Raw genomic sequence first — 17500 nt, forward strand, 5'->3', positions numbered from 1 at the left:
TCGGGATGAAGAGATGAGATTCCAGGAAATGAGCACAAAAACTACTTATTATTTTTATGAGACATTAAAGTTGAACAGTTTTATCAATTAAATCAGCACCAAACTGAAATGCTCATTTAGCCACATGCTAACTTCAGCTCTGCGCTAACTCAGTCTTTAACCTTTTGTCTAACCTGGAGTTTAGCTCATTTAAACAAACCTTTATAACGTATAACTTAAAACTCAACTATTAGCTAACATGATTCTACTTTAGTTTCCAAACTGAGCTGTTAACTACGAACTAAATAGACACAACCTGTTGGATTTCACCACTTCTCTCCTTTACGCATTAACCCAACCCCCGAGCTTCAGCTAACACGTTACAATTAAACTGATCGATATGTGTAATCACTCAAATCGTCAGCTAGCCTTTCATTTGTTGCTAAACTGAACCTTAGCTAGCCTCACTCACTCTGGTCTACTTTAGCTAACCCACCTGAACCGAAGCTAACTTCACACTGATGCTAACTCAAACCAACGGCTAATCTCCATCGATTGGTTTGAGCTATTAGAGAAACTGTTAGTTAGCCATTCAGCTGCCTTGACTCTAATTGTAAACCAAAACGTTAGCTTAACTGAAGCTAATGCTAATCTTTTTAATCAAGCCAAATTGTTTGGGTAAGTGGAGGGGGGGGGGGGGGGGGAGTACTTTTAAATCTTTAGTGAAAAACACAATATTTTCCATCACCAGTGATAATCAAGCGTTCCGTTTGTGCTCATCTCCTGAATCGAGCTGAAGCGTCAGATCCTCAGTGTGAGGCCGAGCAGCCGGCGTTGAACTCTCCGTGGTCACGACTCGGAGCTGCTGAGCAAACGCTGCCGCCGCCACAACAGGAAGTGGCCGGGCAACATTTCTTCAGCTGGCTTTGGTTGTAGCCGTCTCAACAACCAAGTTTAAAACACTATACGTTTAACAACACGCCCCCTGCAGGCTCACAGTGAACTGCAGGCCGCGCTGCCGCTCTCGTCAGTGCCACAGATTAACCCGTTCACCTGTACAGGTGGAAACTGACTGGACGCCCACTGGGACCACTCCACACAAACCAGTTCCAGTTGCTGCTAAATGTCTCCATGAGGAAAAGAAGCTTGTGTGAGCACAACAGAGAATACAAACATCACATCGGCATCGAGCATCCAGTCCGTCGACCCGCAGCGCCACCGAGTCGCTGCAATAAAAAAGGAGAAACTGTCCGTGATGGAAATGAGGGGGGGGGGGGGGGGGGGGCTCTGGAATGGACTCTAGGCCTTGGCTTGTCTTATTGATTTGATGGTGTTAAGCTTGGCCTGGCGTGCACGTGGAGATGTGCCCCCGGCTATAAGGGAAACTAATATACAGCCCGACACTGTGTCAGCACCCGGCAGTCACATGGTGGCGTCTAGGCCGAGCCCACTAAACATCAATAATTCATGGTTGACTTTAATACTGTGTAATTCCACGATTGTAAGTGGCAAAGAATCCATCAAATTTTCATCACTGTCATCGTTCAGCTCAACGGCTTGTTGAATATTTCATGAGGTCGCCCGGGTGGGGTCAGCGTGTGATTGGACGAGCGCTCCTGGAGGACGACCTGCAGATGTCCCCAGGAAGTGTCCCCCGCCGTGGAGTGATGCAATAATTAAAATCCATATCGGGCGTAGTTTTCTGGAGATGGATTCGAACTCGGTCCAGGAAGTCGTGTTTGAGCAGCTATCACTCTTTTTCTATTTTCTTTTTTTATTTGGGTTTTTTCTGTTTATCTTCTTTTCCCTTGTGTTTTTATTTTTGCTGGTGTCTGTTAGAACGCCAGCCAAGTCAGTAGGGTGGGCAGCGCGGTGAGCAGCCAGGCCAGGCCCCGGGCGTCGGAGGAGGGGGGGGCTGCGTTGCCGCCGCCACAGAGTTCAAACAAACTCCCACGGAAATCCAGAGTGCGGGATTCCTTCTTCAGCTTCTCCCACAGGTCCGTCGCCCCCTCCTGGCAGTCGGCCAGCGCCGTCGTGGCACAGGAGTGGAAGTTATCCCAGTAGCTGGCAGGAGGAAACACAGCAGGCGTTAACACCACCAGCTCATGACGCCACTGGGAGGCTGCTTTTAAACTGGAGTGGAAGACGTCCCAGAAAACAAAGCTTATGAAGACACAGAGACCAGAACCTGTGAGTTCCATGAGCAGAACCATATTCTATATGATCATCAAACCCCCTCAGAGAGAAGAAGAGTGGGACTGAGTCAGCGTCTCACAACAAAAGAGACAAAATGAAGACGTAACAATGGACGTCTTCATTAAAACATCTAGAATATGGAGTAAGACTGGGACAGAGACAAAGACATGAAGTCAAATAAAAGACAACATTAAAAAAACGTTCCATTGTTGTGACATAAATTCATAGATCAATTCTCGTCATCTTTCCTGTCTCTGTCTCTGTCTCTGCCTCTGTCTCTGTCTCTTTCTGTCTCTGTCTCTGTCTCTGCCTCTGTCTCTGTCTCTTTCTGTCTCTGTCTCTTTCTGTCTCTGTCTCTGTCTCTGTCTCTGTCTCTGTCTCTTTCTGTCTCTGTCTCTGTCTCTGTCTCTGCCTCTGTCTCTGTCTCTGTCTCTGTGTCTGTCTCTGTGTCTGTGTCTGTGTCTGTGTCTGTGTCTCTGTGTCTCTCTCTTTGTCTGTCTCTGTGTCTGTGTCTGTGTCTGTGTCTGTGTCTGTGTCTGTGTGTCTGTCTCTGTGTCTGTCTCTGTGTCTGTCTCTGTGTCTGTGTCTGTGTCTGTGTCTCTGTGTCTGTGTCTGTCTCTGTGTCTCTGTCTCTGTCTCTGTCTCTGTCTCTGCCTCTCTGTCTCTGTCTCTGTCTCTGTGTCTGTCTCTGTGTCTGTCTCTGTGTCTCTGTCTCTCTGTCTCTGTGCCTGTGTCTGTGTCTGTGTCTGTGTCTGTGTCTGTGTCTGTGTGTCTGTCTCTGTGTCTGTCTCTGTGTCTGTCTCTGTCTCTGTCTCTGTGTCTGTGTCTCTGTGTCTCTCTCTGTCTCTGTCTCTGTCTCTGCCTCTGTCTCTGCCTCTGTCTCTGCCTCTGTCTCTGTCTCTGTCTCTGTGTCTGTCTCTGTGTCTGTCTCTGTGTCTCTGTCTCTGTCTCTGTCTCTGTCTCTGTCTCTGCCTCTCTGTCTCTGTCTCTGTCTCTGTGTCTGTCTCTGTGTCTGTCTCTGTGTCTCTGTCTCTCTGTCTCTGTGTCTGTGTCTCTGTGTCTCTCTCTTTGTCTGTCTCTGTGTCAGTCTCTGTCTCTGTCTCTGTCTCTGTCTCTGCCTCTGTCTCTGCCTCTGTCTCTGCCTCTGTCTCTGTCTCTGTGTCTGTCTCTGTGTCTGTGTCTGTGTCTGTGTCTGTGTCTGTGTCTGTGTCTGTGTCTCTGTGTCTCTCTCTTTGTCTGTCTCTGTGTCTGTGTCTGTGTCTGTGTCTGTGTCTCTGTCTCTGTCTCTGTCTCTGTCTCTGTCTCTGTCTCTGTGTCTGTCTCTGTGTCTGTGTCTGTGTCTGTGTCTCTGTGTCTCTCTCTGTGTCTGTCTCTGTGTCTCTGTCTCTCTGTCTCTGTGCCTGTCTCTGTGTCTGTCTCTGTGTCTGTGTCTCTGTGTCTCTCTCTTTGTCTGTCTCTGTGTCAGTCTCTGTCTCTGTCTCTGTCTCTGTCTCTGTCTCTTTCTGTCTCTGTCTCTTTCTGTCTCTGTCTCTGTCTCTGTCTCTGTCTCTGTCTCTGCCTCTCTGTCTCTGTCTCTGTCTCTGTGTCTGTCTCTGTGTCTCTTTGTCTGTCTCTGTGTCAGTCTCTGTCTCTGTCTCTGTCTCTGCCTCTCTGTCTCTGTCTCTGTCTCTGTGTCTGTCTCTGTGTCTCTTTGTCTGTCTCTGTGTCAGTCTCTGTCTCTGCCTCTGTCTCTGGAGCGTCCACTCTGCTTCAGGAAGACCAGTCCTCTCTACCTGGGATGGATAAAATATTATGGCTGACAATCTTTCAATTCAGAAATTGAATCAGATTTGACATCTGGATCCAAACTGTTGAGCTCTATTGTTCCCTCCTCGTCCCCCCTGTGTCCTCTCCTCCTTCCCCCTGTGTCCTCTCCTCCTTCCTTCCCCCTGTGTCCTCTCTTCCCTGTGTCCTCTCCTCCCTGTGTCCTCTCCTCCTTCCTCCCCCCTGTGTCCTCTCCTCCTTCCCCCTGTGTCCTCTCCTCCTTCCCCCTGTGTCCTCTCCTCCTTCCCCCTGTGTCCTCTCCTCCTTCCCCCTGTGTCCTCTCCTCCTTCCCCCTGCGTCCTCTCCTCCTTCCTCCCCCCTGTGTCCTCTCCTCCTTCCCCCTGCGTCCTCTCCTCCTTCCTCCCCCCTGTGTCCTCTCCTCCTTCCCCCTGTGTCCTCTCCCCCCTGTGTCCTCTCCTCCTTCCCCCTGTGTCCTCTCCTCCTTCCCCCTGTGTCCTCTCCTCCTTCACCCTGTGTCCTCTCCTCCTTCCCCCTGTGTCCTCTCCTCCTCCACCCTGTGTCCTCTCCTCCTTCCATTCTTCCGCTCTTCCTCTTTTCTTTCCTTATATTACCCTCCTTTTCCACCATACCTCCCTTTTTCATCTAAACTCTTCCTTTTCCTTTCCTTTCTTCTCCCCCCCCACCCCCCCCCCCCCCCCCCCCCCCGAGTTCTTCTGAGAGTTTAATGTTTTATTCACACTGAAGCATCCTCCTCTTTTTTCTTCTCTTCTCATCTCTCACTTCCTCTTTGCCCTCATTTCTACTCGCCTCATTTGTTTTTATAATATTTGTCTATTTTTACATATTTTATTTCTTCTCTTTGTCTTTTTCTCGCCTCTTCTCTTCCTCTGCATCTTTTCATCTGTCCATCGTTTTTTTCCCTTTCTCTGCCCAGTTAATGTTAGAATGACACCAGGCTGCTCACTGACGCATGCTGCGACACACAGACACACACACACACACACACAAACACACACACAGACACACACACACACACACACACACAGACACACACACACCGTATCTAATCCAATCTTCCAATCTGCTCTTATTGATGTTGACCTCTTGAACCAAGTCGTGTCGATGCTCCATCTCTGAGCAATTACCGTGTGTGTGTGTGTGTGTGTGTGTGTGTGTGTGTGTGTGTGTGTGTGTGTGTCTGTGTGTGTGTCTGTGTGTGTGTTTGTGTGGAGGCGTATTAACGCGCCCCTCCTGCCACACCTCAACACCACTGTGATGGAGCCGTCACTGAATTAAAAAATCTTGTGTGTGTGTGTGTGTGTGTTTGTGCGCGTGTGTGCATGTGTGCGTGCGTGTGTGTGTGTGTGTGTGTGTGTGTGTGTGTGTGTGTGTGTGTGTGTGTGTGTGTGTGTGTGTGTGTGCAGGGTGGGGGCTTCTTGCTCCAGTGTGCCATCTGGTGCCCACCCGGCTCGTATGGTGGGATGAATGTTGGGGGGGGTGAGAGTGTGTGTGTGTGTTGGGGGGGGTCAGCTGTCTAAGAACCCCCCCCCCCCCCCCACCACCACCTTCTCCCTCAGGGTCTTTGCTTAAATTACTCATCTTGTTTCCTGTGTTGAGAGTCGAGAGAGAATCACGTGCACACACTCAGGGTGTGTGTGTGTGTGTGTGTGTGTGTGTGTGTGTGTGTGTGTGTGTGTGTGTGTGTGTGTGTGAGTCTCTTATTAGCAGCTCTAGCTTCAGTAAGCTTCAGACGATGGAGGCGATCAGGTGGATCCTGGGAACTTTCACGTTATGATTTCACAGAGAATAATTCATGAATCCTGATGAAATGTGTGAAGATGTTTCCAGGACTGATATGAAAGTGATCTGCTGCAGATTCACTCTAAAGTTTCCAGGGTTGTGGATCTATCCGACATTCTACTGACCCGGAATCAGATTATTTTGATGTTGAAGTAAATTAGTTTTTTAAAAGAAAAGTGTATTAAACTGGGCTCTTCTTATAACACTTTATACAATTAACAGTATCTGGATGTGAAGAAGTGATTAAATCCCATAATTTAAATTGAGTTTAAACCACTGAGAGGAAATACAGAGGTGGATCAAATATCACAAACTAAAATGATCCCAGTGATGAACCTCTGGTCGTCTGAGAGTCCTTCTGTTGTTATAGACTGAGGATGAGGATGATGAGGATGAGGATGATGATGATGAGGATGAGGATGATGAGGATGTTTTGTGTTTTCAGGCGTCTGCTGCGGCTCCACCTGACAGGACAACCCGTCCCTGACAGGACATGAGGACTTGAGGAACCTACGTGCAGATCTTGTGCAGGTTCTCCCTGTCGTCCAGGTCCTGTGGATAGTTGGCCATGTTCTCCCCCAGCTGAAGCAGACAGTCGGAGAATCCTTTAAACACCGAGTCACATTGACCAGCGCTGACCAGCACCGTCTGCAGCACTGAGACTGCAGGAGGAAGAGGAGGAGGAGGAGGATGAAGGTGGGACAGGAAGAGATGGAGGGAGGTAAGGGAGAGGGGGAGAGTTGGGAGACTTTTAGTTTCACCTTCGTCATATTTTATATGATTCAGTGGAACCTCCTGGTTCCTGCTGCTGCGCTCACATCCTCCATCTTCTTCATATGAGCTCAACATTTAAACATTTAAAAAAGCTGCTGATTCACGTTTGTTTAATTGTCTCTTGTCAGGTGATATGAGATGATATGAGATATGAGAGGAAGGTTACGTCCCCACTTGAGGAAAAGCTTTCGCTTAAAATGTTATGAAAAACACAGATTCGTTCTGAGGTGAATAATCTGCACATAGTTAATTAACTGTGAGGTCAAGTTTCTAGAACAGATGTAAAGATAAATGATATAAAGAGAGAGAGATACAATAAAGATATAAAAGAGTCTGTGAACCCCTCCTGAGTCTCTTTGCACTTTTAGAAGCTGTCGTCACATGGTTATTTCAAGTTCATGGATTGGACGTGAGGCTGCAGCTCAGTGTGAATCTGATTCATTTACTCTAAACATTCACCACCTGTCCTCACTGTCCTGTAGAGGTCACTGTTTCCACAAACTGGTGAAGGACACGATGACCTTGTGAATCTCACTGATCCACTGACACGTCTGTTGTTTTAAAAGAGCAGGAACCAAATCTGAAACATACGATTCTACAGATACTTCAAACACTGTGTGTCACTATGTGTGTGTGTGTGTTTGTGTGTTCGTGTGTGTGTGTGTGTGTTTGTGTGTGTGTGTGTGTGTGTGTATGTGTGTCTGTGTGTGTGATCAGGCAATAATTCACTTTAACAGAGAGAGAATTTAACAGTCTGACACGCCTCCATCCCCCTCGGACGGTCACATGTACAAACACGACACACATCTTTACATGACCTTTGTTACGTGTGTGTGTGTGTGTGTGTGTGTGTGTGTGTGTGTGTGTGTGTGTCTGTGTGTGTGTGCGTGGTTCGTTAAGCAGGGAATGGGGCTGATTGATTGGTTTGGATAATAACACGCCTGCTGTCCGGTTCCACTCGATCAAACTGTGGACTAACACAGCATGACGTGTAGGACGAGACACGGCTGTTACAGGGGGACGGGTGTGTGTGTGTCTGTGTGTGTGTGTCTCTGTGTGTGTGTGTGTGTGTCTGTGTGTCTGTGTGTGTGTGTGCCTGTGTGTGTGTGTGTGTGTCTGTGTGTGTGTGTGTGTGTGTGCCTGTGTGTGTGTGTGTCTGTTGGGGGGGTAAATTACACTGATAATATATTTATTTCCATTTCGTATTATATGTAGATATATATTCATCTGATCAGTAAATATTGTCTTTCTGATTGTCGCATTATAATTTGACTTCATGTCTTCATTCGTCAAATCCTTCCTGTGTTTCTAGTTTTTTTGACCTGGAGAGTTTTCTCTCGTCTTAACCTCAAACTGTTTATATAAATGTTCGTAGACTCCGGGTCTGTAAAGTGAAGCCAATGTGGACGTGTCTGGAACCTGTCTTCTGTGTAGTGACCAGCAGGGGGCGACTCCTCTGGTAGTTTCTATAGAAAGTGACTTCTCACTTTATAACTCAGTGAACATTCAGGAGTTTCTGTCTCAGTCTCTAGTTTCAAGTTTTCTTCAAACAGCTGAAGTTAATTTAATGAATTATGATAATTTAGAGTCAAACAGACCATAAAGCAGATGTGTTGGGGGGGGGGGGGGGTACCACAGTGTGATTGACAGCTAGTCCTGTCCAACGGGTGCAGGTGTAGGTGTAGGGGAATTCATAATAATAATTAATAAAGATTTAACAATTGAGAGAAAAAAAGAGACTGAAACACAATGTTTTCCTCCAAAGAAAAAATCTGTACGACTAAAATGATTCTATATTAAATATGAACGAGCTCGTTATCATTTGTGAAACATCAGCCGGTGTGAATCCTGAAAAGTTAAATGATGTCATCCTGAATCCACTCTGCTGCTGCTTCGTCTCAGAACCTGATCCACAGATTAAGTTTCATATTAGAATAAAAATTAAATTTATTTTGTACGTTTATGTCAAAGATCTAAAGACTGAAGGAGCTGTGACATCACAGGAGGAAGTCACGTGACCTCTCTGATGGAGGAGGGGACTTCCTGAACATCTCAGTGTCCACAGAGGGACCAGGATGGAATGTTCCTGTCTGAGCTGGAGGTCACATGTTATCAGTATATTAAACAATATTAATATAATATAATATATAGCAGCTTGTTTGTGTTGAACGATATTTATATCTCCTACTCTTTAATAATTTTAAAAGAGCTCACGTGTAAAATCTACAAAGTCACTTAACATTTGCAGGATTTATTCAGTATTTATATAATAATATAATAACAATAATAACAATAATAATAATTGTGAATCATCATCATAATAATTAAGTTTAGATTTGACCTCATATTATTCTATTTACTTTATAATCTATTGAATCTGTTTCAACACAGGATGTGTCTCATGACTCTGAAATATATTTTTATTATCTTTTTACTTTTCTGTAAATAAACAACGTTATTTCTCTCGCGATTTATTTTGGTTTTGACGTCAGTGAGTTAAATGTTTTAATAATGTTTCTCAAATATTCGTATTTAAACTGATTTAGAATTTAATATTATATCGAAATATTCACTTTAATAAGAAAATAATAATTAAATGACATTCATTAAATACAGTATCTGTAAAATAGAATCAGAATGAATGAGTCTCTCTGTGGGTTGGAGACATTACATCATCACCTCTTCTTCTCTGCACCAATTACATCATTATTACTGGTTTTATCTATCGAACGGACCAATCAGCTTCCTCCATGGTCTCAGGAACATATGAATGAATGAGCCCGCCCCCCTGCGCTGACCCGCTCCGGAAACCCAACGTACCCTCAGTGCTTTACTCCTTTTGATAGATTATTGAAAATGTTCAAATGATCGATTCAATATCGATCAAGACTTTTATAATTAATAATTCATTTCAAATTTCAATTTCTCATTTATTGAACCTGTGGTTTTTGGACATTTTCCGTCTCAACTCGCTTCAATTGAAATTTTCTTATTTGTAAAGATCAAACAATAACCTCAACTGTTTTAATATTTTATTTCTATTTTGAATATTTATAATTTCGGATGTTCAGAGCTGTAGCTCGTTTTATTCGTTTTAATTCACCTCCATAGTTTTTATTGTGACAGTTCGTTTCCTCTCTTATTTCTCTCACATTTCATTCTTCGTGTTTTTATCTCTTTATTGTTTTTTCATCTGAAACCAGGACTTCATCACACGCACAAGAGCGGGTGCGCGCAGAGCGTGAGTTCATGCCTCTCATCCCATCGGGCACGCTCACACTCATTCACCCCTCCACACACACGCACGCGCACACTGCAGTGTGCCAGAAGCAGCGTGGACTCTCCTCCACAGACACACCCACCTCAGACGCACGAGGCCATTTCTCGCGCGTAAAACCCCAAAAATCAACCAATAAAGAGCAATTAATACAATCAAATTATCGACAATAATCTGCTCGAGTTCCACCAATCAGGAACAGGCAGGAGTGTCACGTGTTCATAAAGATGTGTATTTTTAAGAAGGCGTGAAATCTGCTGCAGGAGCGCGCCAAACCGAGTCTCAGCAGCCAATCACAGGGCGGCATGATGAATACAACCAAACCGAAAAGAGTCATAATAATAATGATTATAGTAACAATAATAATAATAATGATAAATATCATGATAAATATCATGATAATAAATATACAAAAGGGTTTGTGTGTGAAATACAGAACAATGACTGGATCAAATTAGATTCTCCTCCATGTGTCAAAATTAATGTGTTAACAGAGAAAACAGGAAACAAATGTTTTCACTCCTTCATCTGAACCTTTATCACTTCATCCCTCTCTCTCTCCCGCTCTCTGTCTCTCTCTCTCTCTCCCTCTCTCTCTGTCTCTATCTCTCTCTCTCTCTCTCCCCCTCTCTCTGTCTCTCTCTCTTTCTCTCTCCCCCTCTCTGTCTCTCTCTAACAATAGCACTGAGGAGGATTCTGCGTCTTGAATAATTCAGCATCTCTCTAATAACACGCACGCGCGCGCACGGCCTCGTTATGCAACGCAACAGCAGAGAACCATCGACTCGTGTGTTCTGTTGGTTCCAGGTATTAGACGGACCCGGGGGGAGCAGACTATCTCCTGCTGCTGCTGCAGTGAAACATGAGGCGGATTTATCTCGAGTAATAAAATAAAACGTGCGAGGTATATTTCGTGCACGCGGCGGGTGCACAGTGGCTGTGGCGCGCATGCACATCGAATATAAAAAGGTTTTTTATGATATTTTGTTTCCGTGTTTTCGTTTCTTCTGTTTTTTAAAGATCCGAGATGAAAAATAATCAAATACAATTATAACAAATAAAGTAAAAATAAATCAACTGCGAATCAAAAAGCTAAATAAAAGTATGATCGTGTTGAGGCTGTTTTCATCCCAGACAGCGGGTGAGACGGAGCCGCTGCAGCCCCGCACTCATCCCGCACTCATCCCGCACTCATCCCGCACAAGGTACCGACACGCACCGACAAGCACCGACACGCACTGACACGCACTGACACGCACGCCGCTCGGACCTTCTCATTTCTCCTGACGCTGAGTCGAACAGTTTCTGAAGCTTCTCGGATCTCAAATCCTCTGAAATCCAAAGAAACTGGATTTCATCTCAATCCTTCAAATTAAACAGATTGAGATGTGTAAATTAATATCGTCTTCCGTTTGGGACGGGGGGGGGGGGGTTGGGCATTCCCCTCGTTAGCACACGCACACACATGCACGCACTCGTGTCACGCACACACATGTGAAGAGTAGCTCCGTTTAAACGAGTCCCCACAGCTCCGTTAAAACAACAGAAATAATATAAAGATCATAGAAATCATCGTCATCATTAATCTGAACGAATTTAAAAATAAAAATCACAAGAGACGTTTGAACCAAATCTTTCCTCCGCTTCACTCTGACAGAAAACAAACGAAACTCTGGTTTTAACAGCGACATCGAACGATTCAAAGGTTTAAAGCGAAGCAGCTGATGAAGACTTTGTCCTGTAATGATAAGAAGTGACGAAGATGATGATGAAGGACTCACAGATGTGCAGAGACAGGAAGACTGAGACACATCTGGAGCAGCAGGTCACTCCCATCCTCTGCGTCTCTGCAGATCCACAAAGTTACAGCCGCGAACAGCTACATCCACACTGCTCCTCCTCTTCCTCCGGATTCTGCTCTTTATTCTTCTCCTCCTCCTCTACCTCTCTCTCTCTCTGCTTCTTCTTCTTCTTCTTTCTCCTCCTCGGTCGAGCTCGAATCTGCGACTGCTCCTGTTTTTACTCTGAGGAGAGAGAGAGAGAGAGAGAGAGAGAGAGAGAGAGAGAGGAAGAGGAGGGGCTCCCTCGCTCTCCACGATCATCCATATAATAATATAATAATAATATTAATAATAATAATAATAATAATAATATTACCCCTAACCCTGATTCGTTACATATTTAAATCAATAATCATTTTTATAATTTCTCCTGATTTAAACGATCAGTTCATATTTATTTATTCTACACTCTCTCTTTTTCATTTTATATAATAATATAATTTACTAATTTACCCAACACACACACACACACACACACACACACACAGACATGCGTTATTCTATTTAGATTATATTTGTATTATTTTTGTGTAGATTTGTACTTGATACGTGTCGTTTTGCAGTACTTGTGTGTGTCTCTTTGTATCAGTTGTGTGTCTCTTTGTGTCGTTTTCTCTTCAGTCTTGTTCTGGTTCTGGCTCTTCTCATGTGGTGAATCCTGGTGTTGTGTTGTTGTGTTGTTGTGTGCAGTGTGTACAGTGTGTGTGTGTGTCCTGGGAGAGGATCCTTGACTGAGCTTTATTCACTGATCACTAAGTTTCTGTTGGACTCGTGTTAAGAACAGGAAGTGGATCCTTGTGAACATCTGTGAGACAAATAACACGTGATTGATTGATTGATTGTTTGATTGTTTGATTGATTGATTGATTGATTGATTGTTTGATTGATTGATTGATTGATTGATTGATTGATTGATTGATTGATTGATGCAGAGCTGCAGCTTCAAACTCCATAAATCCTCATGTTCACTCTTTAAGATTTCTTGTCGCTTCCAATGTCTTTGCAGAGAAACACCATGATACCAATGTCCGCCTGCAGGCGGCGCTACAGGATAAATCACACACAACAGACTTATAGTAAAATGAACGAGTACAAAGTATGAATGGAGAATGAAGCTGAGGACTGTGCACTGACATATGAGATGTGTGTGTGTGTGTGTGTGTGTGTGTGTGTGTGTGTGTGTGTGTGTGTGTGTGTGTGTGTGTCTATGTGTGTGAGTGTGTGTGTGTGAGTGTGTGTGTGTGTGTGTGTGGGTGTGTGTGTGTGTCTATGTGTGTGAGTGTGTGTGTGTGAGTGTGTGTGTGATGAATGTGGGGATCTCCTGCTGACGTCAGCTGAAGCTGAAACATACCAACTCTCAGCTGCTGCATAATAACACATATGTTACCCTGAGGCGATGCAGCACACACACGTACAGTACACACACACACACACACACACATACACTCACACACAGTACACTCACACACACACAGTACACTCACACACACACAGTACACTCACAGACCCACACACACACACACACACATACAGTACACACACACACAGTACACTCACACACACACAGTACACTCACACACACACAGTACACTCACAGACCCACACACACACACTCACACACACAAACACACACACACACAGTACACTCACACACATACAGTACACACACATACTGGATAGTTTCAAATGAACTCGAATTGGAAAACATTCAATATTTGGACCGACACTAAATGGCCAAATTTGTGTGCGTGTTTGTTTGTCTGTGTGAGTGTTTGTGTGTGTGTGTGTTTGTGTGTGTGTGTGTGTCTGACCTTGTTTTGACTTTGTCTGACCTTCGAACACAATCTCTCGTCCAATCAGAAGCAGACTCTCACCTCCTGTCCTACTTACGACTCCTTAAAGAACAGTGTCGGGTGTCATCAGTGACTCCTGCTGGCAAACAGCGGGAACTGCAGGACCTGGACAGACACGCCCACTCTCACTGCCTCCATTTGTTTCTCTAGTCAGTGGCTCCATCTGCTGGTGGAAACCTGTAACCGCAGCAGCTCCAGTTTGTCTTCATGTAGTTTTGGGGACAGACAGGAAGTCTGAGGCTCCGGGACCCGGGGAGCCTTATTATTATTAATATTAATATTATTATTCCAAGTAAACCCACCCTCTCAACATGACCTATTTCCTTCTGGTGCTTCCCTGCCGCCTGTCTGTCAACAACACAGACACAATAAACTCACAATGTTCACAAAGTGACAACAATCTCATGTTTCATTGCAATCGATGGAAAAACATTTTCTTCATCATCAGTGTCTCACTCATGAAACGACTGACAGTGAATCACAGACGTGTCTGTACTGAGGAGACGCAGCAGAGAACTGATCCGTCTTCAGTCATAGTGTCCAGTCCCATCAGAGTGAAGCTCGTTGACCTCAGTGTCGGAGGTTGTGAGTTCAAATCCCAGGTTATGTATCCCATCAGGTCCTTTCAACACAAATGTTCAAAACCCGTCGCTGCTTCAAGCTTCTTTCATTTCTTTCTCCATCGTCTCCTTTGGTCTCGTTCATCTTCTCTCCTCCTTCATTCGTATGACAGGTAGACCTGACCTTTGACCTTTGACCTTTGACCCCAGCTGACCTGCTCTGATGATGGTTCTGGACTGTTTTACATCTGTTGGTTGAAGTTTCTCTTTCAAAACGTTTTAAAAACAGATTCAAATCTTTATTTTGTTCAACAATAAGTTTAACTTTTTACTTTTCGGACAGAACTCTAAATTGTAAGAGATAAAACTGATAAAAAATGTATTAAATACATGCTTGATTATCTCCAGACTCCTGTGTGTGTGTGTGTGTGTGTGTGTGTGTGTGTGTGTGTGTGTGTGTGTGACCGGCGGCCATGGACCTGCTGTGCACCAGGGTGTCGACTCGTGCTCTGGACCAAACCTCCGAGGAGAATAATTCAATACCTTGTTGTGTACTTTTACAATGACATCCTCGCCCTGACCTTTGACCTCTGTCACTGGCTTAGTCTTAAAACATTTCAGCTCTATTTTAAACACTTAGGTTGTAATTATTGTTGATTATCATTATTAATATCAGAGTATGAAACTGGACCAAAGAAGCAGGTTCCTGCCTCGTGAGCCACAAGATGTTTCATCTGATTATTTAGTTTTAATCTGATTTGTTGATTAAAGTTTATTATAATGAAGATGAAATTCTGATTTAATGTTAGTGTCAGCAGAACGTCTGAGGAGCACAGCGACCTCTGCTCTCACTTCCTCCTCCTCCTCCTCTTCCTCCTCCTCTTCCTCCTCTTGGAGTCACGTCGACCTCGGGTCAGGACGCCCGGGTCGAGGGCGCAGGAAGTGAGGAAACATCTTTTCAAGTAAAAATACAAAACTGCCTAAAATTGCGCAACTTTCTGTTGTTTCAGATTTTTCTGAATCTCAGCAGGTTTTACTGACACGGCTGGAATCGAACCGTCGGCACTTTGGTTACATTGAACGTTTTAAAGTGCAGCTGTCGTTACTTTAATGTTAATGGACTTTATGAATCTGCATTATGATTAATAAGCTGCATCGTCTCCACCTCACGACTCCGACGGCTCGACAGGAGAACCTGAGAACATGTGGATTTTCACAGCTTTAAACATGACTCAGCAAAACCAAACAGCCCAGACCATGACTCGGCAGGTTCAGGCCGTCAAACCTCAACTGCAGCCAACAAACTGGTTTAACTGGTTCACTGGACTGGAACCTGTTGCCCATCACCATATCCACTGAGCACCGTCAGTACGGAGGACTGAGGCTGCCAAATCTAATTTATATTAATCAATATGATCAATATAAATGTATCAGTAAGCATAGATCTATGATAATAAATAAATATATATATATGTTTAAAAACAAATGTTGAAATAGGAAATAAAATTGTTCAGGAAATAATAAATAAACATATTAATGTATTGCTGCACTTCTCTAAGGAAACCTGATGGAAACATAATCACTGGTTTGTCTCGTGTTTGCTTTCACTTACATGTGAAAAGGTTTTTATTAATGAAATGAAACAGTAAAAGTTATATTATATGATGACTAAGGGAAAAATGGTAAATCATAATATAATAATGTTTATTTATACAGCACAAAGTTACAAAGTGCTTTACAAAGTTCCGACTAGATCAAATATGACAGACTCAATAAAACAAGATTAAAAACAAACAAGACAGCCTCCATCAGTCACTAAGAGAAGCCGATATCACCTTAATTTAAAAAAAGGAAAGTCCCCTGAGGACTGTTCAGGATATAGGCCTCCTGCTCTTCTGAATCAGGACATCAAAATACTATCTGAAATATTGGCAGTACGTCTCGAAAAAGTTCTACCTTTCCTTATTAGAGAGGATCAGAGCGACTTTATCAAAGGTAGAAGTTCTATTTACAATGTTAGGAGGCTCCTACATACTATCAATATTTGTCAGACACAGGAAATAGATACCATGGTCATTTCACTGGATGCAGAAAAAGCTTTCGACCGTGTCGAATGGTCATACCTGTTTAATATCTTGCATAAATTTAATTTGGGAGAGAATTTTATTAGATGGGTTAAATTATTATATAAAAATCCCATGGCCGCAGTCATCACCAATGGCTATAGGTCTGACAACTTCCCACTTCATTGCTCAACACGTCAGGGCTGCCCTCTTAGTCCCGCTCTTTTGCACTAGAACCTCTCGCTGAGGCCATAAGGCAAGATTCTGACATAACTGGCATAAATGTGGGTGGGATCCAACATAAAATGTCTCTTTATGCGGACAACATTTTGCTTTATGTGCTGGAGCACATAAAGCTCCATAAGGAGGGACCTGGACAGATGGGCTCCACTCCCCTTGTCATTGCTTGGTAGAGTTTCTATTATTAAAATGAATATTTTGCCAAGATTGTTATACCCCCTACAGATGATCCCATTACTCTTGTCAGGCAAAGTACTGAAGCTGCTTAATGGCTGGCTGAGTGACTTCATTTGGAACAAGAGAAAGCCCAGGCTAAAGGTAGCTAAACTACAACTTCCCAGTTCGAAGGGGGGTCTAGATCTTCCCAACATCAGATGGTATCAGCTGGCTTCCCATTTGAGATGTATAGCAGAATGGGTCAAGGAGGAACCTACCTCTGATCTGCTGAGTTTAGAAAAGTCACAGACCTCAGGCTCCCTGTTAGGCCTTTTGGCCTTCAAGGACTTAAAGTCAGCCAGGAGCCATTGTAAAAAGAACCCTATAATCTGCAATACTTTAAAAGCATGGTTTATTACACAAAAGCTTGAAGGGAGGTCTGGTCTAACATCTTCGTTGGTTCCAATTCAGGGCAATCCTAACTTCTTACCAGGCATGGTGGATGGTGGGTATAGCACTTGGACATCTCGAGGGATAAAAAGGATGCGTGATTTATTTCAGGGTGCATCCATGTTGTCATTTGCACAACTTCAAGAAAAGTATAATCTTCCCAGGCATGACTTTTACAAATGCCTGCAGATCCGGGACTTCATAAACAGGGAAACTACTCTTAAAACATCTGCTGTTGAACAATTACTCCTCCTTGGCCCAACTAAGAAATCCATTACTCGTTTTTACAATGTCTTAATCCAGACTGATGTGATAAATGTACAGGATGTTATGCAGAAGTGGCAAGGTGAACTTGGTATAGATAGTGATGGGGATAAGTGGACTAAGATATGGACTCAAACAAAGAAAATATCTGTGTGTAACCGTGACAGATTGTGCACCGTTTACAAATCTCTCCTAACAAAAGACATCAATGAACTCTCAACTCTCACCTGCTTGTTTAAAATGCAAAATCTCAGTGGGCACTTATACTCTTTGTATCTGGTCA

The 17500-nt window shown here is 43.8% G+C and overlaps 1 protein-coding gene across 1 annotated transcript; it reads right to left on the reverse strand.

Moving 5' to 3' along the window:
- nrn1a (neuritin 1a) lies at positions 1 to 11817 on the reverse strand (the record flags this gene model as incomplete). Its single annotated transcript, XM_053412952.1, is given in 3 exon segments — positions 1 to 2043; positions 6254 to 6401; positions 11572 to 11817. Coding segments are annotated over 3 exon segments (432 nt in total). The 5' UTR covers positions 11627 to 11817.
- Positions 11818 to 17500: the final 5683 nt, after the last annotated feature.

Source organism: Pleuronectes platessa, chromosome 20 (genome assembly GCF_947347685.1).
Source record: "Pleuronectes platessa chromosome 20, fPlePla1.1, whole genome shotgun sequence".
Classification (NCBI taxonomy): domain Eukaryota; kingdom Metazoa; phylum Chordata; class Actinopteri; order Pleuronectiformes; family Pleuronectidae; genus Pleuronectes; species Pleuronectes platessa.